This window comes from Anolis carolinensis, chromosome 4, assembly GCF_035594765.1.
Source record: "Anolis carolinensis isolate JA03-04 chromosome 4, rAnoCar3.1.pri, whole genome shotgun sequence".
NCBI classification, from domain to species: Eukaryota; Metazoa; Chordata; class Lepidosauria; order Squamata; family Dactyloidae; genus Anolis; species Anolis carolinensis.
The window spans coordinates 116,430,908-116,455,222 of NC_085844.1; the positions used below are offsets into that span (position 1 = coordinate 116,430,908).

The window sequence follows — 24,315 nt, forward strand, 5'->3', positions numbered from 1 at the left end:
CCGCGAGAAGGAGTTCCCGTCTGTCAGCCCCTGCTTTCCATGCAGGGACATAAGAGAAGTCTCCCACAGGATGGTAATACATCTGAGTGTCTCCTGGGCAACGTCTTAGTAGACAGCCAGTTCTCTCACACCAGAAGCGACTTGCAGTACAGTAGAGTCTCACTTATCCAACCTAAACGGGCCGGCAGAAGCTTGGATAAGCGAATATCTTGGATAATAAGGAGGAGTTAAGAAAAAGCCTATTAAACATCAAATTAGGTTATGGTTTTACAAATTAAGCACCAAAACATCATGTTATACAACAAATTTGACAGAAAAAGTTGTTCAATACGCAGTACTGTTATGTTGTCATAACTGTATTTACAAATTTAGCACCAAAATATTATATTGAAAACATTGACTACAAAAATGGCTTGGATAATCCAGAGGCTTGGATAAGCAAGGCTTGGATAAGTGAGACTCTACTGTATATTCTCAATTTTCTTCTAACACAATAAAAAATCCATTCATATATATACATTGAATGAGTGACTAACTTTTTTTCTCAGAAGGATGTGGCAGCCCTGTCTCAGTATGCATTACAAATGTAATGTTGTTTTTCAGATTAGAAAATGAAAAAATGGTTCTGTGTTTTAACAAATTTAGGCTGGTTTGGCTATTACACGATATGACCCCCACCCCCTAATAACCTCTTAGGTGAGAAGTATTCCCTCCTTTTAATGCCTCCTCTTCCCACTACCCCACCTATCTATTTCTGAGTTAGAGATATGAGAATTTGGGGGGAGGGGAGGTTTTTTCACACACATCCCCGAACAACACATTCTTTTACTTGGGAGATAATAATATAACAATAACTTTATTTTTGTATCATCATAGAACAACATAAAACAACCATTCACAAACAACCAATAGCCTGACATAGTCATCAATACTATGAATATCTAACAAATATATGAATATCTAACAAATATTTTGTGATTGTCAAGAAACAAAAATTTTCCCAGGGAAAGGAATGAAAACATAATTAAAGTAATTTTAACTTGGCTCAAGTTAATCGTGGCCTGAAGAGCAGTTACCCAGCAATCATGCATAATTGCGGACCTTGCCTACTCCAGTTTCTCTAGAAACTGGTCTGGTTCTCTCTCTTTTCTCTGTCTTCCCCTCCCTTCCCTCCTTCTCTTCCCTGATGACAATGTATGTATGTTTTCCATTCCATTTCCTACACTGTTTATGCCACTGTCAGCCTTTGCCTTTCCCTTATTTGGATCACACCTTGTCATATCACAGTGCTGCTGATAACAAAGCTAAAATGACACATCCTCTATTTCCTTCATATGTTGCTCAGAACAGCATATGTAAGTTCATCCCCTTTTCATTGTAGCATGGAGCGCAGGGAAAAATGGATTGACAGTACTGGTTCAAATTACAACTGGCCAAACTGTCTGCATCTGATCCTAGTACAGGGCTACTCTCGAATTATGGCAAAACTTTTACTAATGTGGGGTAAAACTGAATTAACTGATTTTACCAGTGTTATGGGCCAGAGGCCCTTTGATGTTGTATGGATGTTCGAGAGTGACTTCTGACTCGATTCAGGAGTTCTGGCCAGTGTAGACATGCCCCTCGAGATGTCCATAAATGATAGTGCTGTTCTGCAGTATGCTTTTGGCCCAAGTATAGTCAAAATGTCTTCTTCTTCTTTTTCTTCAATCACATAGTTGTTTTCGACTCTTTGTGACCTCATGAACCAGTCCACGCCAGAGCTCCCTGTCAGCCGTCGCCGTCCCCAGTTCCTTCAAGGTCAAGCCAGTCACTTCAAGGATACCGTCCATCCATCTTGCCCTTGGTCGGCCTCTCTTCCTTTTTCCTTCCATTTTCCCCAGCATCATGATCTTTTCCAAGCTTTCCTGTCTTCTCATGATGTGGCCAAAATACTTCATCTTTGCCTCTAGTATCCTTCCCTCCAGTGAGCAGTCGGGCATTATTTCCTGGAGGATGGACTGGTTGGATCTTCTTGTGGTCCAAGGCACTCTCAGGATTTTCCTCCAGCACCAGAATTCAAAAGCCTTCGGTTCCTTCGCTCAGCCTTCCTTATGGTCCAGCTCTCGCATTCATAGGTTACTATGGAGAAAGTCAAAATATAGGATTCACTATTATCTGCAGGTTTCAGGTATTCATAGGAAATGCTGGAATGTATTCCCTGGAGATACAGAAGTAGTGCTATATCATCATCATCATTGTTATCATTTCTATCTTCTTTGCCCCAATAATGAGGCATATGGTAGGTTAAAATATGTTAAAAACAATACAGATTAAATCTCCACAAAAACAGCAATAATAATTATACTGTAATAAAATTGGAAAAAATATGTTTGAAAGTGTTATTTCCTGTTTAATTGTGCAGTACTTACTTTGAAAGTACAGTAGAGTCTCACTTATCCAAGCTAAACGGGCCGGCAGAAGCTTGGATAAGCGAATATGTTGGATAATAAGGAGGGATTAAGGAAAACCTTATTAAACATCAAATTAGGTTATGATTTTACAAATGAAGCACCAAAACATCATGTTATACAACAAATTTGACAGAAAAAGTAGTTCAATACGCAGTAATGTTATGTTGTAATTACTGTATTTACGAATTTAGCACCAAAGTATCACAATATATTGAAAACATTGACTACAAAAATGGCTTGGATTATCCAGAGGCTTGGATAAGCGAGGCTTGGATAAGTGAGACTCTACTGTAGTTGTTATACTCCGGAAACTTTGTTTTTGTGGCTGAGGGTAGTACTACTATTTCCTTCAGTCTAGGCACTTTGTAATTTTCCTTAATGAATGTGCAGACCTCCAAAACAAAATTTTTGCAATTTAATAAACCTTTCCTATGTTTTTATGACAGAGTAAATTAGGAAATGACATTTATAAACTAGGATTAAAAAATGTGTTACATAGTATTATAAATATAAAAGTTGGGGAGTTTAAGAAGAGGAGATTCCACTATTTATTTTTGAAAAAGTGAGCCTTAATTTGTTAAAAAATAATAATAGTGATTTCAACTTGTTTTCTTAATGGTCAAATGGCAAACATGTTACTTTCATAACAGCTAAAAAAAAAATATTGTGTCAGAAGCGACTTGAGAACATACTGCAAGTTGCTTCTGGTGTGAGAGAATTGGCTGTCTACAGAGACATTGCCCAGGGGATGCCTGGATGTCTTACCATCCTGCTGGGAGGCTTCTCTCATGTCCCCGCAAGCTAGAGCTGACAAGGCGGGAGCTCACCCTGTCTCGCGGATTCGAACTGGCAACCTTCAGGTCAGCAACCCAACCTTCAGGTCAGCAGTCCAGCCAGCACAAGGGTTTAACCCATTGCACCACCATAGTTCCATTATATAAATAACAGTTAATAAGTTTTGTTATTTTAATATATTGCTATCTGTTTTTAATACTTTCAAATGATTTTTTTAAAAATTTAATGATTTAGCAAATTGCTTAAGAATTAGTGTTATTAAATGTAACATGGTATAAACACAAAACATTTTTTGGAAAAATTGATGTAACAGCAATACTTGAGTGCTGACGCTCTTCTCCCAGAGAAGTAACACAAATAATTGGGCAGAAGTATTTCCTGACTTCTCTCATTTAATACTTGATAAAAAAGAAACCAGACCTAGCTGGTCCCTGAAAAGAATACTAGCTCCTTGTCTTAAAATGAAACAAAGTGAGGGATGTCATTTTCATGAATGTTCTTCTCAAAGGAAACAACAAGTACTTTTAGCTATTTTCTTCCCTCTGCAAGGGAGTCTTTCTAACCATGCAATTTTCAAAATCTGTCCACAATTTGGAACTTAACTCTACACATAATTCACAAGATACAGCTTGTTCTGCACAGAAATGAATTTCTACAAATAGTTGCATAAAATTTGCACATGGTTAATGTGACCTTTTCTGTGCAGAAAATAGTTTCTGTATATGTGAATAGTTTCTACACAGGGCAGGCCGTTTCACCCCCACAAAACAGCTTTTTCTGCAAAGGATTACACAAGAAAACTGTTTTCTATAGAAAACAGCTACATACAGACTTTCACAAAATAAGTCCTGAATTGAAAAGGTTCTTGTCTCATTCAGATATATGTGTGTGTGTGTGTGCGCGCATGCGTGCATTTTTTCTATCCCTGAATAAAATAAATTGCTGTGGAAATACATGTCAATATCATTTCTTCTCCAAAGAGTATACTAGTTGTAGTTAGTACTTCTAATATTTTGCACAACTATAATTTTATTCCTCTCCCCCAAGACTAAAGATTGAAGTGCCTTCATGTCGCCCTTGGCCACTGGCAACGCTTTTATGTGGTCTTGTGTCTTTAGAGTTTTGATGTATTAATTTGTTGTGATTGTATTGCATTTTATATTGTTATTTTATTGTATATTGTTGGATCTGGTCCCCATGTAAGCCACCCCGAGTCCCCTTGGGGAGATGGGGCTGGATATAAGAATAAAGTTGTTGTTGTTGTTGTTGTTGTTGTTGTTTGGACATATATACTCTATCTTCTACTAGAAGCTTCCTAGGAGCCAACAATAACACATTCTTCATCTTTGCAGTTTTTTCCCAGAATCCCTTCGGTGGCTGGTAGCCACACAGCAGTTTGAAACTGCGAAGAAGCTCATCCTGCACTTAACATGCAAGAATAGGACGAGCACAGAATGTGATATCAAAGGAGTGATGCCTGGTGAGTTTTTGTGACTGCCAAGTGTTACGAATGGTTTCTGTGCTGTACTGACAACCGCATCATCAATCTCAGATTGCTCCTACAACAATTGAATTCTGCTTGATTTGCTTCAGGGGAGATAATTTAGTTCATTTGAGCTTGTGATGGCGCTCTCGTGATTTTATTGGAAATTAAGGCTTGTCCGCTGTTTGCCTCCAGGATATTCCCACAATAGATGGAAGGATCTGGGGAAAATAGCAGTTTGGACACACACGCGCATGCCTAGAAGTGTTGCTGCAGAGATAAAGTTTCATCTCTGAACAAGGGATACCTGCCTCTTAATTTTTCCCATAAAAGAAGTAAATAATACTTGATTTAACTGACAGGAGCTAAATTAACTCAGACATGAAGGACAGAATAATAACTCACTTTATACTTACATGCTTTCACAGAAGTGCACAAAAGAGCAGAAAAGCTTACTAGACACAAGTTTTATTGAGCTGTATTTAGGAAACAGGACACATCTGTATAAATGGGTTCTGTGTTTTTACAGAACCCACTTATGCTCTCATGTCCACTGCGCCCTTTCATGATTTAAACAGCATCATCAGTCACATATGGGAAAGTATGACACATTTCTACAGCAGCCCAGTGGTAGAAACAACTTGACAGAAACTATAGGCAATGTTTTTCTCTAAAGTAGATATAAGGAGGGCCAAAATGTAATATCTTAACACAGTGTTCATAAGATGAATGTGTTCATCTTAACACAGTGGACAGTAAATGCCTTAAAAATATGGAAAACACTCATTATACTTCAGAGTATACGCAGAAAAACATGACAGAATGAAGTTGAAGGGTTTTAGCTCACAGATGGTGGCCAAGAGACAATGACCTTAATATGTGACTATACATATGGCACAACATAATGTTATTTATTTGTTTATGCACAATACAATTTTAATAGCAGAAGATGCAAAAGGTTTAGTTTACCTTTGAATGGTGGTTCAAGCTGAAGATGTCATTAATTAGGGAAAAAATCTCTTGTTATCCAAAATAGGAACTTGGCCCTTTTTGCTTCCACAACCAAAAACTTGGTTTGCCCCAGACTTCATTAGACATAATACATGGCATATCAAACCAATTTGTATTGCCAAAATTTGGGCTCACTTTTTCTGTGTTGAGGTTGAGCCATAGTGAGGTGCTCATATCGCTGCTTCTCTACCTTGTTCCATTGCAACTTGCATTAGATTTTGTGGAGTGCTGTAAAATAGGTTGACAGTAGATGGCTACATGTGAACCAAACTGCCTCCTGGATCTATTCTGAAGCCAGCTTATAACCTATTACCATTGATTGGTAAAACTCTGGTTAATACATTGTGTCCAGTAGCATTGGTAGATTTGGATAATCTATTCCCTGGGGAAGTGTTTTAAAGATGTTTTTAAAGATGTTTTTAAGATGTTTTTAATTTGTTAGATTTTAGCCTGTTCTTGTAAGCCGCCCCGAGCTCTAGGGGAGTGGCAGCATATAAGTTTGAATAATAAAATAAATAAATAAAGAAGCTGAAAGTCTAATTGCAGAAATGTCATGTTAACATCTATATTAAATGGTGCTTCTTAAGCTATCTGTTATAGGGGACCAGCATTTTTTTTCTCATGTGCCAGGGACCACCACTATATTTGTGCCCAATGGATAAACCTATTTTTTTCTTTCATGAAATTTTGCCAAGTACCAGCAGCTGATGGTTCAGGGAATGGCAGTGGTCCAGATACCAGTTTGAGTAACAGTTCCCTAGAGCACCTGTGGAATTTGCTTGTTTGTTACAATCTTATTCTGTCATTCCTTCAGGAGAGTTCAACTGGCATTTATGGTTTCTCCCAATTAGAGAGATAAGGTTTTTCTCCAGAAATAGAACAAAAAATTCACACTTCTTCACTTAATTCTCTGGGCCTATAAATAGCATAGTAAAATATTTCAGTGCACTGAAAAGAAGCTTACACCCTTTCTGGTTGCAGAAATGAACCAAGCAATTCCAAACACTATCCCCCTCCCCCAAATGAGAAAAAAATGAATTGAATAACCATATAGTTTATTCCATAAAGGCTGGGACATGACAAATCTCTCTGTGCCCATTGTGTCTGTGCTCCCCCCAGTTTAACTGAGCCATGTATGCAAACCCCACCACCCTTCAGATTTGCCATGTCAGGCTTCCAAGGAGTGTGGGTTATTCTTCTATATGAAAGCTAGCTCTACTGAGACTAGGACACAAAACCATGGGTAGGCCTATACAGATAAGGAGGTGGGTCTGAGAAGCAGAATTGGTTTGCTTCTCAATGACCAAAAGTTTGAGACATTACTTACTTTTTTTGAGACGTTACTTACTCAGAATGGCTGAGTGTTCTGAGATTTGTATTCCAAAAGTAACATTTCTAGCTCTGACACATCCATCTTACATATGACAGAAAACTGGGTCATAGCCATTCTTTGCAAGCTAAGCTTTGTAGGGGAAAGTAAGCATGATCCCTGCCTCCAAGCAGCCTGAGCAATCATCAAGGAGTATCATAGTTCATGTTTGAACATGCTGCGGCTCTCAGAGACTGAAGATATGCAACTAGAAAATTGGAGTCATTTAAACAAACTGTATGGGCCTTGTATCTTTTCACAGTATTGAAATTGTATAGTTGCTGTAACTGTATCGTATGGAATCCTGAAATTTCCAGTTCAGGGTTGAACACTTATGGTGATGGTGATTAATTAAACTACAAATCCTAGGTATATATAGGATGCAATCATGACAGTTGAAGTGGAATCATTGTGCAATATTTTAGTGTGAAAGCCCCCAAGTTAAGCCAAAGAAATCCATGTTGTTTTCATAGGTTTTGTGTGGGAGATAGAAAGATAGATAGATAGATAGATAGATAGATAGATAGATAGATAGATAGATAGATAGATAGATAAGCTTTGTCTAGTGAAGCAAGGCTGCTCTTCTAATACTGTCTGTGTCTTCAGAGTGGAACCATAGTTCAGTGACAGAGCACATGCTTTCTTGGCAGAAGGTCCTAGATTTAATTCTCTGCTTTGCCAGGGAGGGCTCAGGAAGCATAAAATCTCAGAGAGCAGCTTCTCAGTCAGTGTCAATAAAACTGCCCAAAGATCTGAGTCAGCTTCCTGTGCCTCTTTCCCATTAAGCTTCATTTACCTGTTTGGTTGGCTCCCTCTCGCAGGCCACAGGTCGTCCCTCACAGCTCTGCCAGGAAGTGAGGAAAAGGAGCGCCCTTCACGGAGCTCTCGTGGCTTTGCTACCAGGGAGTTCCTGATGGGGGAAGTGGGAAGCAGCCAGGCTGGAGGTAATGTATAAGCACATTTTCTCCAGGCTGCAGCTTGTTTGAAACCCAGTGCCAACGCTCAGTGACCTCACTTGATGTGTACATTTGTTGAGCTGTGTCACTTCAGACTGCATTAGGGAATGAGAGAAAGTGGTAAAATGCTTGAATGTTCCTCTGTGCTTTAAAGTGATCTACACATAAGTATGCATTTAATGATCAAAGTGTGGCTGATAGAGAACTTTGAACAGTCACTGGTTGGGACTATCCCTCCCACAATCCCACAGTAACTCTGGCCACTAGAAGTTGCAATTTTAAGAGGTAGCCTTTCTAAAATCTAGTCAGGGATAATTCTACACTGGAACCTTCTGTCTCACAACAGGCTCATTTTGTATGTGACGGAAGGTTGTCAGCTATATAAAGATGCATTTGAAGATTTGATCTCTTATGGGCAGCCAGAAGAGATACAGTCCAGTGATAGGTATGTCATGCCAGATGGCTGAAATCATGTTGCTTGGCTCTCAGAAGACAGAGGGAACACACACAGTTTGGAGGCAGCCTCCCTTTTATACAAGTTTTTTCTTTGGCTAAGTTTCTGTACCCTTCGCTAGTATTCTCCTTGCCCTCCAGATCTGAATTTCCTGCAATGTCTATTGTATCGCAATTGTCATGGTAGTAACATCCACTTTAGCTTATTTTATGTATGGAGTTCTTATAGTAACAAAACCACTATACGCTTTCCTTGGCTGCTGCATTTTACAATGCCAGTTTGTTCTTTATCTCCAAACAAGTATTTGATCTGGCAAATCATCTATGACAACCTTGTAATACTTATGGGCAACCTTGGGCAAGTCTCATCCTTGAAGGAGGGAAAAGGGAAACTCTCTGAACAAATCTTGCCAAGAAACCCCATGACAGGTTCATTTTAGGGTCACTGTAAGTTGAAAATGACTTGAAGACACACAACAGTATCAATAAAAGCTGTCTTTATATACTTTTTATAATATGCCATAAAATACTGAAGGAAGGAAGAGATTAGCAGCAGCAAACAAGGTATAGTCAGTGAGTACAAGAATTGACACTTATAAAATATACAATTCAGCATATAAAACATAACCTGTATATCACCAGTGCAACATAATGAAACAGAAGATGTCAAGTTCATAATGTAGTTTAAATCATGTCCAAATGATGTTTGACAACCCATATTAAAGATATTTACATGTGTCTTAAAATACTGCATTGTGACTTACTTGCATGCTATTTTTCCTGCTGTGTCCTTGAATTGGAAACTATTACAAGTAGTGATGCCTGTGGCATACAGGAAAGCTCCATTATAACATCTTTTCCCCTTTTGGACATCACCCACGTCACTCTGAAGGAAATTGTCAAAAGGAATTTCCTGTGTTTGTGGGGTTTCTCAGTAGAATTCTACCAATCCTGACTTTGCAGGAGTCTTATCTTTCCAAGTGTTACAGAGATCAGGGGTCAGCAATGCATTGACTAGAACCAACTGCTGCTCATGAAGCAGTACATACACACGTTTGAATTATACAGAACTCTTCTTAAAACTGGTTTTTGAAAAAGAGAAAGGGGAAACCATTTTTCCAGATGGTGTTCAGCCTATTGTGCAGTTTGCTTCAGGCATAACATGATAATAGGGGAAACTCCTGTAATCTCTTTAGGGCAGAATAATCGAAATGAATTTAGGTAACACAAATGGACACTGTGACAATTAATAAAGAACCTCTAGTGTACTTCAACATTGAAAATACCAATAAGGCAATAATTTTTGGCTATATTTCCCAGGCCTGTAATAAAAAATCTTCCTGTTTGTGAATGCTGAATTTTAAAAACAGTCAAAACGTTGTACCACAAACAGTTCCTTCACAATTTTAATATTTTTATCCGTTTAATTGTTAGTTTAAGTTCAGACACTGATGTTCCGATGGTGCTTGTGTTTCATTTCAACAAATTGAAGTATTTTGAATTTTGATAGAAGACCTGAGCCCCTTTCTTACTATTCACTCTTTACTCCCCAAAGAAAGCTTACTCACAAAACTAAGTTGAGAAAAAGCCTGTATTTGATGGAGGAAATCTGATGTCATATTTACATTTAGAATGCAAAGCTGCTGTAATGCCAGTTTACATTTTTAAATGTGTTTGATAACTCTCAGGTTTAGAGGTCTATGTTATTAGTCCCAGTTGCAACAGATACATTGAACTTTTAATATATATCGCATTGATTTATTCTATACTAACTCAAACTAACAACTATTTTTGTCCTTTATCTTCCTGCTCCAATGTAGTCTGAAGGCACATCTACACAAACACTGTAGAATGGAAGGAAACTGTTTTCACTGTGCAGGTGGTAACATTGACAGATCTAGTACTGGTTTGAGCCAGGAAGGGGATTACATTCTCCATAGAATCTGACCTCAAACCATTTCTGGGAGAGATATGCATCAGCACACCAAAGGCATAGAAAGGGGGGTGAGGAAGGAAAAACAACAGGAGTGGAGGTGATTACCCCTCTCACGGATCAAGTTGCCACAGGTTAGCCAGCCATGCCCCTGGGACATTTTTGGCAGCCCTATCGCTCTAATCCTAATCTTATAAAGTGCATCAGCAAGGGCGGGTGTCTACAGTGGGCTCCACATTCTGCGAAGCTGATTTTATCTTGGATCTGGGATATATTGGGATCTGATCTAGCACATTAAAAGGGCTTAACTTGGACTTTTCTGCAACCTTCTTTAATGTGCTATATAGTCCTTAATCCATGCTGTAACATGCATTGGCTGTGTGCGTTTTGTGACCAACACAGTTTTGAATTTCGTTTGGAGCTGCCTTAAATCATCAGTGTAGATGATATGAGTTGACTACTAGTTTTGCTGGCTCTATTTCCTTTTATTGCTTGTAGTCCCCATACAGGGGAAAAATGTAGTAGTTGGGCTAATGTTCAATCTGTATCTTTTTTATGAAAAGAATTTGGATAATAGAATTCCAGATAGAGCCATATCATTCTTCCTACCAGGATACATGTTTTTCCAGCCAGTATGTGTGGAGGAATCATGTGTAGGAGACAAATGTCAGCCATCATAATCAGTGGTGAGCTGTCATAATAGCTGCAATTCAGCAACATCTGGTATCTGAACCAGTGGTGGACCTAATCAGGACGGGGGAAGGGGCATTTAGCCTCCAAATAAGGTTTTTTTTTTTCTCCTCTGTGAAATTTTCTTTCAATGCTCAAATTTCTGCCACTGCTCAGAGTGAGACCTTGAAAATCATTAATAACCAGAACTCCTACATTTGCTTTGCTTGCATGCCCTTTATAACTTCGCTGGACCCTCTTCTTTGGATGCCTAAACTATATTTCTTAATGTTCTACTAAATGTTCAGTTGCAAATTTGAGGACAGAAGGAAAATACAATTTACAAGATACAGAATTCTTGTTAGTAGAGCAGTACCTTCATTCCCATCCTCCTGTAGCTACACAGCTGATCTGACCATGAAATGAAATCAGAGCAGGTAATAATTACTATTTTGGATGAGAGCTTCCCAAATCCCCCGGCCAGTATGGTCTTGTTAGTACAGAAAGGTAACTTACACACGGTTAAAGCAGAGTTAATAGTTTTCTGAAACCTTGGTATAATGGGTCAGAGAACTCTCATGAGGACATCCATATTATTGTTGGGCTGCTTGGTATCATTCCAAAATGAATGTCCCCAAAAGAAATGACATGTTACTTTTGTTTCAGAGCTGGAGAAAGAACTTGCTCGGAAGCCAAAGAAGGTCTGCATTGTTAAAGTTGTGGGAACAAGGAACCTGTGGAAAAACATTGTTGTACTCTGTGTAAATTCGTAAGTATTGTCATCCTTCTTTCCAGACCTTAAAAAAATGTTATTTATAAAAGAAAAGAAAAAGGTAGTTCCAAGCATCCTCTTGACTATTTGCCTATGCTGGCTCAAAAATTTGTGAAATTATAAAAAAGAGAGTGCTTTTTTTCAAGTTCTATCCCTATCTAGTACATTGAGTGTCCATCAGAAATGAGGTAAAGATAATCTATTGCTGTATGTTTCAGTGCCTTGAGTAGAAACTCAAAAAGTGAATAGTAGAAAATCTGGTGCTTTTTGCATTCCCCAAAGCAGACTAGCCGACCTCTGGATTAGACTCTTAACTCAACAGGGACCTAGATATTGCATCTGTATTGGCAGATTCCTCGTGACATTTTACTGTTGTAAATAAATGATTTGTGGTGGGTGAGAAGGGTGTTTCAACCCTTCCTTGAACTGGAAGTACTCTCCAGACAGCTGCTTTTCTCTATTGTTCAGTGATTTCTCGATCACGTTTATAGTAGAAACACAGGCCCAGGTGCAGGGGCCATTTAAAAAACATGAGTTACACTAATCCTCCATGTGCTCACAAAACTCCCCCATTATTGTTTTCCAGTGAAGGTTTTGTTTTGTGGTTTTTAGACATTTTGGTAGTACAGTAGTCTCTCACTTATCCAACGTTCTGGATTATCCAACGCATTTTTGTAGTCAATGCTTTCAATATATCATGATATTTTGGTGCTAAATTCGTAAATACAATAATTACTACATAGCATTAATGTGTAATGAACTACTTTTTTCTGTCAAATTTGTTGTATAACATGATGTTTTGGTGCTTAATTTGTAAAATCATAACCTATTTTGATGTTTAATAGGCTTTTTCTTAATCTCTCCTTATTATCCAACATATTCGCTTATCCAACGTTCTGCCGGCCCGTTTATGTTGGATAAGTGAGACTCTACTGTATGTGTAAAGTCCGCATTGACTAAAACAAAAGACATTCTTATTCCCCTCAAGCTGCACTAGTGTTCTTATTTTCCCACCCAGAAGGATTCCTCTAGAGTTGGTATGGACAATGTGCAGCCCCATAGATGATGCTGGACAATAACTCACCATTCCTCAGCATTGTTTATGCTAGCTAGGACTGATGGGAGTTATAGTCCAACTGTCTTTGGGTGGCTGCACTTTTCCCATCCCTGTCTAGAGGTTAAATTATTGTAACTTCAGTGGAACAAATGCTTTTCATCATCATCCATGTGCTGATGTGATCGAATGTCAATATTACCACCAACTACAATTAGTTAACAACGACTATAAAGATAATGATCAAATATGGTACTTCTTGTAGTTTAGCAGCTCGTTTCCCACCCAAACATGTGAATAATTATCTGCCAATCTGTTGTTTTTGCTGTGACAGAATAACATGGCTCATCCCTCCCTTACTCTCCCAAAAAAAACCTTTGTATAGAGTGCTCAGCAATGTGTGAACCATATCTAAGAAGTAACACAACTTACAGATGTTGGCAGTGCTTCACACCTTCAAGGCTGGGGGTGGTAGGTGGTTCTGTGGTTCAGTGAAGGACTTTTGTGACCTGAAGTGATATATATCAGGTAAAAAGGTTTTCCCCTGACATTGTCTAGTTGTGTCCGACTCTGGGGATTGGTGCTCATCTCCATTTCTAAGCCAAAGAGCTGGCATTGTCTGTAGACACCCCGATGGTCATGTGGCCAGCATGACTTCATGGAGCGCTGCTACCTTCCCGTCGGTATTGGTCTACTCATATTTGCATGTTTTTGAACTGCTAGGTTGGCAGAAGCTGGGGCTAACAGTGGGAACTCCCCTGCTCCCCGGATTCAAACTGCCAACCTTTCAGTCAGCAAGTTCAGCAGCTCAGTGGTTTAATCCGCTGCACCACCAGGGTCTCCAATATATATCAAGGAAGCAAAAATATGGTACTCACCCATCCCAGAGTAATGAGACTTTTTGAGCATGTCTATCCAAGTTGTGACTGACAGATCAAACATAGCCCTTCAGTTGCGAATGACAGTTCCCAACTACCTTATTTTTGATGCCTGCCTGGGATTGCAAAAATGATTACCTGAAAAACAGCACATTGTCTGACAGACTCCTTTCAGCTTGCTATATTGGAGATCATTTAAATAAAAGACAGGGCATCAATCTTCGTTTTCCTTTTTGTTTCTTTTTTTGTTTGTGCATAAATTATCCCAGATTAGAGTTGCTTGCATCAAGCCTGTGTAGACTCTTAGATTTTCTCTTCTCTTTGAGAAAAAAGGATAAAATTGCTCAGTTGGCTATAATATCATAGATTGAATAGTACCCCACAAATCACCTATTCCACTTGACTGACAGTGCTGGAGTCTGCAGCTGAAACATCTCTGACAGTCAATATTTTGAACAGTACATCTATTCTAAAAGTGTCACTTGTTGAAAGATGGAATGAATTGTGTCAGTTGTGGCTATGTTGTTTTCATTAGCATCCTTTCTAGCACTGAATTCAGAATAAATATATAAGCATTCTCATGGTATTTTCTCACACAATACTTCTTTATTGCACAGAAGTGGCAAATGGCATATAACTGTCCCTATCACATGCCATGTGATATCCCATGCCAGTCTGCCACTGCTCCACAACAAAGCCATCCGCTGCTATTCCCCAGGCAAAACTCTGATTGGACCCTGTTTCCCAATCTATGTGGTGTGGTGATCCCAGCCACTTTTGGGCCAGGGTACCAATGATGCCAGGGAGGCAGATCCTGCTCTTCTACCATACTTTGTGGAATTGTAAAATTTCTTTTTAAAAATGTTGGAAAACAGAAAAGCTACACATTAGGAGAATTATGTTTCTTGCCCAGAAGTGTGACCGCAGGTCATTGCCAAAGCACTGCAGTTGTGCAACACTTGCAGCAGTGCAATAATGCTGATCATTTGCTGCTATTCCTGATTATATGAATGGCATGGGATAGTGGCATCATGCAATAAACATGGCTTATTTTCCATGTGGCAGATGGGGTTGGAAGTTTTGGGAGCAAATCCTACATATCTGTTGTTGGCAAAATGGTTTAGGGAATGTTTATTGTGTTTACATACCTTCAAGTTGCCTTTTGATTTATGGCAACCTCATGAATTTCATAGGCTTTACTTAGACAAGGAATACTCAGAGGTGGTTTTGCCAGTTCCTTCCTCAGACATATGGCCTACAGCACCTGATATTTATTGGAAGTCTCCTACCCAGTGATGGCCCTGCTGAGCATGCAAGATCAAACAGGATCGGATATCTTTAGGGTATTTGAGCTTGGGAATGTTTAGGAACCAAACAGTGGGAAAAGGTGGGCTCTGGCAAACTCTTCTGGTTGTGTTTTCCTCGGCCCTGGTTTAAAGTAAAGAGCAATCAAGAGTAAGACATGGATGTACAGTTCAGCCTTTTCTCTCTCAATCCATTTCAGTACTAGCATGGAATATTTCTGCTGCATTCTAGCTCTTGGGTGTCAGTTTGCTATCTGCTTGAGTATTTGGTGACACTAATCTCTTGTCCCTCCTGTTTTGCCTCCCACAGACTCACTGGATTTGGGATACACCACTGTTTTGCAAAAAGTATGATGGGTCACGAAGATAAGATGTCCCTCACCAACAATTTCTATGCGGACTACTATACCATGGCAGGAATTGCCTTGATCTCCTGCCTGGTCATGTGCCCAGTGGTTGGATTCCTTGGGCGAAGAGGGGGGCTGCTGCTCTTCATGATTCTCACTGCTCTGGCTTCCCTTTTGCAACTAGGCCTGCTCAACTGTGAGTGTGGATATGAGACCATTATATGCCTTGATACAGTTCACACAGCTTTAGGTGTCAAATGTGCATGAAATTGCGAATATCATACAGGTTCAATTGTAGGTAAACTCCCAGTGATGGTCTGCTTCAGGGACTGTCTTGACAGCAGCAGGGTCTTGGCTCCAAGCAGACAGAGCATAATGCTCCAGCTGTGCAATTCCATGTTTCCCCTCAACCACACAGCCTAGCAGATATCATATGATGAAAAGGGGCACTGTTGCTTACTGATAAGGGAGGGGGAGGCAATTCAGATTATGAAGAAGCATCTGATCTTAACTTGGAGTGGTAAAGCATGAAGATGCACTTACAAATACACTGTGCCTTTCTTTCCCTTCCCCTCAGAGCCCAGAGCAGCTGTATTTTCATTATCTGAATTGCCTCCCCTGTCCACTGATAAGCAGCAGCCCATTCCAAGTCTTGATAGCTGCCAGGGAAGTTAAGGGCTAGAGAATAGTTCTCTGCACCCCATCTAAAACAGACATACATTAGCCCCTTGGTATCTGCTAGCATATAGTTCGAGGACTCCTGTGGATACCAAAATCAATGGATACTGAAGTTCCATTATATACAATGGTATGGCAAACCAGTGTTCCATATATAAAATGGCAAAATCAAGGTTTGATTTTTAAATAATATTTTTTCAAACTGTGGATGGTTGAATCCTTAGATGCAGAATCCATGGATAAGGAGGACATATGTGCACATATGCCACTAATAGAATGCCAGCCAATTTGTAAAAGAGAGAGTGGGGTGAGATAATGCAGATGTATACATGCTCTCTTGCCCATTTTCTTATACCAGAGTTTAACATCCATCTCTAATTTGCTATGTAATTCCCATGCATAGATTCCACACACGCAGATAGTTAAGTATCCTGAGAAAAATATCAATTGAGCCACAAAGTGATCAGAAAAATCCCACTGCACTTGAATGCAAAGATGATGTAGGCTGGACCTTGCTATGGCAAAAGGAAGGATCCCTGTATATGCATATGTGTGTGTGCGCGTGTGCGTGTGCATGTGTGTGTGTATGTATATGTATATGTATGCAAGTACATTTTCAATGACAATTTGCAATGAAAATTTCTGAAAATTTTCTGAAAAATAAATAGCAAGTTACAGTCAGACAGCCCTCTGTGTGTCGGCAATAATTAATCGCAGTGCAAGTGCCTCCTTAGAACTTTCTCCCCTTAGAGTCAAAGCCATCACTGTCTGTGTTTGCACTTGGCCACTTGGAAGTCATAAAACATAATCTCTCCAAGATTTATGTTTGGTTCTGTAAAAGGCTGCATGCTGTGTATCTAAATTGGATGGATTCAATGAAGGATACAGATCCTAGTGTTTTTGAACAGTCTCTGTGTGCTCCTCTGGATGGCTTGCCCAGTGGTTCCTATCATCCCCAGACAGCATGGCCAAATTGATTGAAGAGGATGAAAATTGTTACAGGTTGTTGAATACCACAAGGCTTTTACAATTTAAAGCAGTTCTGGCTGGAACAGCACTGAATAAAATGAGACATCCATGCTAACCCTAAAGATACCTTCCCCATCACTCTGAAGGAACAGCTTTGGGGGCAATATCTCAGCCAAAACATACACGAAATCAAGGCACAATAAGCCACCAAAGGGTCACCTGGAACTAGTCCAGATTTTCCTTTGCTTTCTACATTTAATCTAATATTATGGGCATTCTCTCAGAGTCTTTCATGCTTTTTAAAGGAATTCTGTACACAAGATGCATGGCTGCCACAAGTCTTCCAATATGATTTCCTGCCAAATTCTTGGAAACTTTCTTTCTAACCAAAGGTTTCCTGAGTATTCCAGCTACCTATGAATTTCTCTTTTTTAAAAAATAAAATCACTTCATAATGGTTTTTGTTTAGTTTCTGCTCTAATTCTAGGCCTAATTAATCTTTTAAACCAACCTTCCCCAATCTGGTACTTTCCAGATAGGAGAGGACCACACTGAAATCCAGCAATCCTCACATTGGCCATGCTGCCTGGAAATGATAGAGGTTGTAGCCAGTGGTTTAGTTTATTGTGTTTTAAAATAACCGCCTTTAATTGCTTTCTTCTATTTCCTTTTTCTTTTTTTATATGTTTCAACCCATTCATGGTTATGAATCCAGTGATAGGAAAATATAGTCAACTTCCAGACTCAGGTACAGTTTTCAATCTATCTTTTTTATGTGATTTTGGTTTTTAATAATCCAAATGGTGTATTACTTGATGTCAGACTGTGAATAGCCCTTTCAGGTTTGACCTCTTCTGCTTTCTTTTCCCCAATACTCATTCACAACTGTGATTTGAAAAGCATTTTTTCAGACTACTGCTCCCTGAATTCCCACAACTAATATATCCACTAGCCAAAATGATTCTGATTTCAGTAGTTGTCGTCCAGGAAAAAAAAACCTTCCTGATTTCTGGTTGCAACCATTTCCAGAGGGAATCCGACTACTTTTCTTCCTAGAAATGAATGGCCAAGTTCACTGAACCTTTCTCTGATAAATGCAGCTGTTGAAAAACACATGTACTCCAATTTGCATAGCCCTGCCGCTTTATCTGCATAGACATGACCTTTGTTCTATTATTTGTTCTGTCTAGAGTATGACAGATTATTCACAACTGCGAGAAAAGAGAATTTGCCTGGGTTTGGAGCCAACAATTAGGTGGATGGGAACAAAACTGAAAATATACATTGATGGTACCATTATATTAGACTAACCAGAAGATGCAAAAATATTTTCAAAAATCCATTATAGTAGCTTCCAAAACTCACTGGCTTAATCACCGAGCAACTGTTGTAGAAAAATCAGGCAGGGGAAAAAGAGTTTACAGATTTGAAGTCAGGTCTACCTCTTGTGGTCCTATCTAATTTTGTGTCCAGACCTGGTAATAGAGTATCTTCCCAAGAAGGTCACAAACTCTGGCAAAATAAGGGCATTTTGGCTTTACTGGACAGAGTCAGAACGGATGCTTATATAGCATAAGAGACTTTATAGCTGTAAAGAATAGAAATTGCCTATTTTCAGCCTTCGTCGTTGTGCCTCCATTTATCTTTTTGGGAAGGCAGGGACTGAAGTCTCTGCCTTAATAAACCCACTCTCACTATAACATCTAAACCCTCAAGACCTTCAACATCTTTTTTCTTTCCCCTACATGATTTTGTTCACCTGCCATCTCCACCAAATGCAAAAGCTGGTGATCTTCAAAGGCTAACATTTTGTGTATATGTATGTGTCTTCTAATTGGTCTGATCACCAGAATGAGAGCATAAAAAGTTTGCCCCATTAATAAAAATTCTGTTCCTCCAGTAAAATTTTCCACACTTGTATGTCGTGGACCCCACTTGGTGGCCCCATTTCTTAAGGTTGGCTCTGCATCTAGTGGTGCCAGAGTGCAGTCTGTTAAGTGCCTTCCAAGTCACCCAGTCTTTGATGTGCCCAGGAGGGAGTCTCTCATCTGGCATTTTATGTTGAGGTTCCGGGTTTTAGCCTGCCACTTTTGGACTCTTGCTTGCTGAGATGTTCCTGCGAGTATCTTTGTAGATCTCAGAAAACTATTTATTGATATAAAGCATTGGCATGCTGGCTGGTATCCGAACAGGGGATGGGCCAGAGATGTCAATGCTTTGGTCCTTTCATTGCTGGCAGCTACTTCCCGGTTCATGTCAGGTGGTGCAATGCCAGCTAAACAATATAATTTCTCCAGTGGTGTGGGACATAAACATCCTGTGATAATGTGACATGTCTCATTAAGAGCTACATCCACTGTTTTAACATGGTGAGATGTATTCAGTACAGAGTAGCAAAGCACAAGGGCAGATGTCTGAAAATCATTCATACCTGAAACCCTTTACAATTTACTATGTTTACTATGTTATCCTTTGGTAACCCGTCCCTTTTCTTTGGATGTCTAAACTCTATAAGCAGTCAACTGAAGTTTAAATTACTAGAATGCTAGAAATTTCAGAGCTGAATGAAAACTTCATTGGAATGGCAGAATTTTGTTGGAGGGGGGCAATCTAATTCAGAGGTAGCTACACCTCTAAGAGTCACCGTTGTGGATTTTGATTGTCTTTAATGGACAGCATGGACATTTTTAGTGTATGTGGGCGGGGAGACAAGTGGTATGTTCATGGATATCACCCATTGGTGCACACTGCATTCAAAGTGCCCACCCTGTGTGCTGCCATAAAAACCCAAGATGTTATTACCTAACAGTTTGGTTCCTCATCTTCCTTTCACTACCCTCTGTTGCTACTAACAAAATAAGGTCAAATATGTTTTATAGATAATTACTGATATCATTTCCATGTGTCTCACAGGTATGAGTGATACCGTAAAGGAGAAGTTCTCCACTACATTTTCCATTGTGGGTATGTTTTCATCGCACGCAGTTGGAAGTCTCAGTGTGTTCTTCTGCGCAGAAATCACACCAACAGTGATAAGGTATGGCAATGGAAAGCTAGTAGAGCTGACATCCCTAAATATTATACTTTCAAAGACAATTCACTTGTAGCTTAAATCTCTGGTATTTTTAGTATGGTCATTTTGAGAAAACTAATTCTTATGTTAAGTTCATGATAAACACCAATTCAGAGCTGTCCAAACTGTGTTGGCTGCAGTGTGCAAATGTGTTGCATGAACGTAACAAGAAACTTCCGAGTCTATGTGAAATGGGCAATAATCATATATTTTTAAAAATGTAAATGAAAGGTTTTCATGAGATGTTGTGTCCTCATACATTTAGTTATTACAGCTTATGTATGTGTCCACATCTCTTATAAGGTTCTTGGTTTAACCTCCGGTTTGCTAGTAAAACTGAATTACTGTGTCACAAAATGATACGTGTCTAAAACGTGTGTCACAACATGAAAGGTTTGGAAAGCTCTGCATCAATGGTAGCTTTATTCTGCAGAGAGGAAATTTGTATGATGAGGAGTTTGAGAACTGCAGCATACATGGGCAAGGTTTATTGCTTCCTTGCTCCCATATGCCATGGTCCCGACTTCAACTAGGCCAGTCCCCTTCGACAGTGGTTATTTTTTTAATGCAGTTTTGCACCCTCTAGTTTGGCTCTATGAGGAGGGGAAAGGGGCTGGTAGGACACCCAGACCCTTCCAGGAGTCCCAGTGTCACACTGACATATACTTTCCTGATTCTCATTCCCAGTCGCCTGCACAAGACCTGTCTCACAGGCAAATGCTACTGGGCATACACAGTTGGTTAGCTGTGTGGAAATTGTGATCTATGAGCATCATCATACTTTTTTGTATGATGGTGATTACTGCATTACATATCTGGGCAACCAAGGCAACATTTCTGGGCAAACAGGAAGGCATCTAATTTGGCTCCTGAAAGAGTACACACTTGGTGTGGAGCTTATCTTCCTTCCACAGGGCATTCCAAATGTTTGAGTTATCATTGGGGCATAAAACTGTGATGGATTTTCAAGGGTGTCATAACATGAGGTGAAATTACCTGAAATCCTACTAGCACTCGGTGGCTGAGATCCTGCATTGCTGGGCAAGACTACAATGGTGAAGCTTTGTCATCAAAGCTCTTTCTGATAATATCTCGCCCAACATTTTCAGCCTAGCAGAGCCCCAGCTGAAGTGTTTCCAAGGCATTGCAGGACATCTCCTGTGCTCTTCTGGTTGCAGGATGCATTGAGACCAGGCAGCTGGAATGAATAAAGTGCTGTTACAAAGCCAGAGGAGAGCACTGCAGATGCAGTATCCCTGCATTCAGAATCTCAGAAACTGCTCAGTTGGAGCACTACTTGGCTGAAAAGATAGGTTTTAGTCATCATGTTTGGTCGTTAATGCCCATAAATGTGAATGCCAAAAGTAACAAAATTATAGGTCTAGCTGGAGTGCCTCAAACTGCAGCCCTCCAGCTGTTTTGGCTTCCAACTTCCAGAAGCCCTAGCCACCTTGTTCAGTGGTCAAGAATTCTGGGAGTTGGAGGCCCAAACACCTGGAGGGCCACAGTTTGAGGGTGCGTAGTCTTGTGGATACTAAGCAGGATGTCAGCTGATATTTTAAAACCAAGTAAAAGTCAATACTATAGGTATTTTCATTTTCACAAAGGTCAGGATTGCGGTTTTCCCATGAAACTGAAATACTGCTATTTTCTACCTGGAGGAACACCTTTCTAGGAATATCTAGGTCTTCCAGTAAAACTCTGTGGTCAACTAGAGAGAATACTTGTATTATTCAAATCCATAAGACTTAATTTAAAAAATTAAGAAGGCCAGTAGTATTCACTGGAGTGTAGATTTTCTTTGTCATAAGCGAAAATCTGTTTACAAACAGATACTGTTGTGAACAGATTCAAACATCAGGAATACTTGTGGTCTCCAGCACACACCTATGCAAGCCATTGGACTACAAGTTCTTTGATATAACATCATTTGCTGTGGTTTTTAGTATGCTGATCCTTTCCCTTAGTCCGAGACTGCCAAAAGCTTAGGCATCATTGAAGAATTCTGGTTCCTTATGCCAAGGAGTTAATTATAAAGCTGCTTTGCAACACTTGAACAAAATGAAACTCCTAATCCTTCTGCAGTAAACTGCTTGATGGAGCAAGTGGGTGTGTGTTTTGTATATATGTGTGTGCGTTTTATGTGTTTCCTGCTACAAAACAGCAAATGTGGGTGAGGGTTGGTAGAACAATTTAATTATGGGAGATGCAAAGAACGAGTAGAGCAGTGATGCATTCACAAACTGGCTAAAAAGTTGGCATCATTCATTTCTCACCATTTGGGCACCTCGTCTCCCTTTGCCCACTTAGTGACCTTGAAGAAGATTAGCAACAACGAACAAAGGGCATCCTGTCTGCTCTAGGGGCCCCTGTCCCGTGATTTTGGGCAACAAAACCCTTGGGTTCCTTTAAACCTCTGGTTTGTTATGTGTGCGAGAGGATGAACAGGAAATATCTAAACATGTTGAAAGAGAATCAGCAAACCGTGCAGTAACAAATACTTTGGAGTCACCTCTTTGATAAATGTAACAATAAGGATTTTTAGTGAGTCATAGTTGAGTGAATAGAATTGCTTGTGTGGAAGTTAAATCAGGAGAGGACTGAACTCAAGCTGTCTATACTTTGGCCATATCATGAGATGGTATGACTCACTAGAAAAGACAATAAATGCTTGGTGCAGTGAAACGCAATAGGAAAAGAGAAAGACTGCATTCCAGATGGATAGGTGCAGTTTAGGAAGCTACAACTATCATGAATCTGTAACACCAAAACAGGGCTGTTAAGGACGACTTGGAGGTCACTCTTCGTTGAGTTACCATAAGTCAAGTTGACAGTGGCAATTAACAACATACACAATTCTTAGGAAGTAACTGAAGTAATTTTTAGGAAGTTGACGAGACATACCTTAACTTAGGAGTGTCAACCACCTCTCTTCATATTGGAAGAAAGACCTGACCAAGCCATTCGGTGGAGCTAGCAAATGAGAACATGACAAAAATTAATTGATAGGACTGCAATATTTAGTCAGCTTTCAAAGCAATAATAATAATAGGATCACTTCACAAATTATTCTATATGTCTGTATCTATCTATGAATGATAATTTTTATATCATAAAAATAAAAAAAGATATAGAAACTCCACTTGACTAGTTTCCAACAAACCTCACAACCTCTGAGGATGCCTGCCATAGATGTGGGTGAAATGTTAGGAGAGAATGCTTCTGGAACATGGCCATACAGCCCGTAAACCTTACAGCAACTGAGCTAAAATCATCTGCTTTAGTACCTAAATGGTCAACTAAGTTTTCTTGTATTCAAGATTCCCCTGCTGTCTAAATGCCTGCCTCAGATTTATTTTAATAGGAAATATAGCAGGGTGATACAGAAGACACATGATGCTAAGAAATTGTGGCTTCAGATATTTTTTCCAACGGTGATCTTTTAATTTGGTTTAGTATTTTGCTCGCCATTAAATACGTGTGAGCAGGGTCTGCCCTCTAGTGATGATGCTGAGAATTTCACATGAGAATTTCACTCTTTTAAGGTATCTTGGGATGGAGAACAGAGTTATTACTGAATGAAACAAGATGACGATGATGAAAATGATGACATTACTCAAAACAGAGTAGTCAATACATTTTCATTTGGAAGACTTCTTTTTTATTTCTGCAAATAATTTATAGCTTGTCATATACTGACATGAAAACCCCGGTGGTGCAATTACCCATGTGCCGGTAGGACTGCTGACCAAAAGGTCGGCAGTTTGAATCTGAGGAGCGGGTTGAGCTCCCATCTGTCAGCTCCAGCTTCCCATGCGTGGACATGAGAGAAGCCTCTCACAGAATGGTAAAACATTCGGGAGTCCCATGAGCAACATCCTTGCAGACGGCCAATTCTCTCACACCAGAAGTGACTTGCAGTTTCTCAAAACATTATAGCTAAGATTCTGTGTGTCCACCAATGTGACTCTATGATCTACTTTTGCCAGAAGTTGACCATGTAGTTGTGCTGGAAAACCTAGAAATTAATAGAGAGACCATATCTGTGACTAAGATAATTTTACAAAAACAGAAGTTTATTTGCATTTGCCTCTAGTTTTATTTGGGAGAGCACATCG

General features: G+C 39.6%; 1 protein-coding gene and 1 long non-coding RNA gene across 3 annotated transcripts in view; one reads left to right on the forward strand and one right to left on the reverse strand.

The window, feature by feature from the left end:
* slc22a23 (solute carrier family 22 member 23) overlaps positions 1-24,315 on the forward strand; it is a 126,735-nt gene that overhangs the window by 94,551 nt on the left and 7,869 nt on the right. Inside the window, exons 5-10 of one of the 2 annotated variants that reach the window (XM_062977667.1) lie at positions 4,601-4,728; positions 7,933-8,055; positions 11,789-11,891; positions 15,441-15,673; positions 17,840-17,872; positions 20,038-20,161. In XM_062977667.1, coding sequence (XP_062833737.1) covers positions 4,601-4,728; positions 7,933-8,055; positions 11,789-11,891; positions 15,441-15,673; positions 17,840-17,872; positions 20,038-20,161 — 744 coding nt within the window. The remainder of the gene's footprint in view (positions 1-4,600; positions 4,729-7,932; positions 8,056-11,788; positions 11,892-15,440; positions 15,674-17,839; positions 17,873-20,037; positions 20,162-24,315) is intronic. The other variant, XM_062977668.1, reaches the window with a different exon arrangement.
* LOC134298218 (uncharacterized) lies at positions 838-23,185 on the reverse strand. Its single transcript, XR_010005172.1, has 2 exons — positions 23,102-23,185; positions 838-2,121 (listed from the first exon to the last, which is right to left on the reverse strand). It is a non-coding gene; the product is annotated as an uncharacterized LOC134298218 (long non-coding RNA).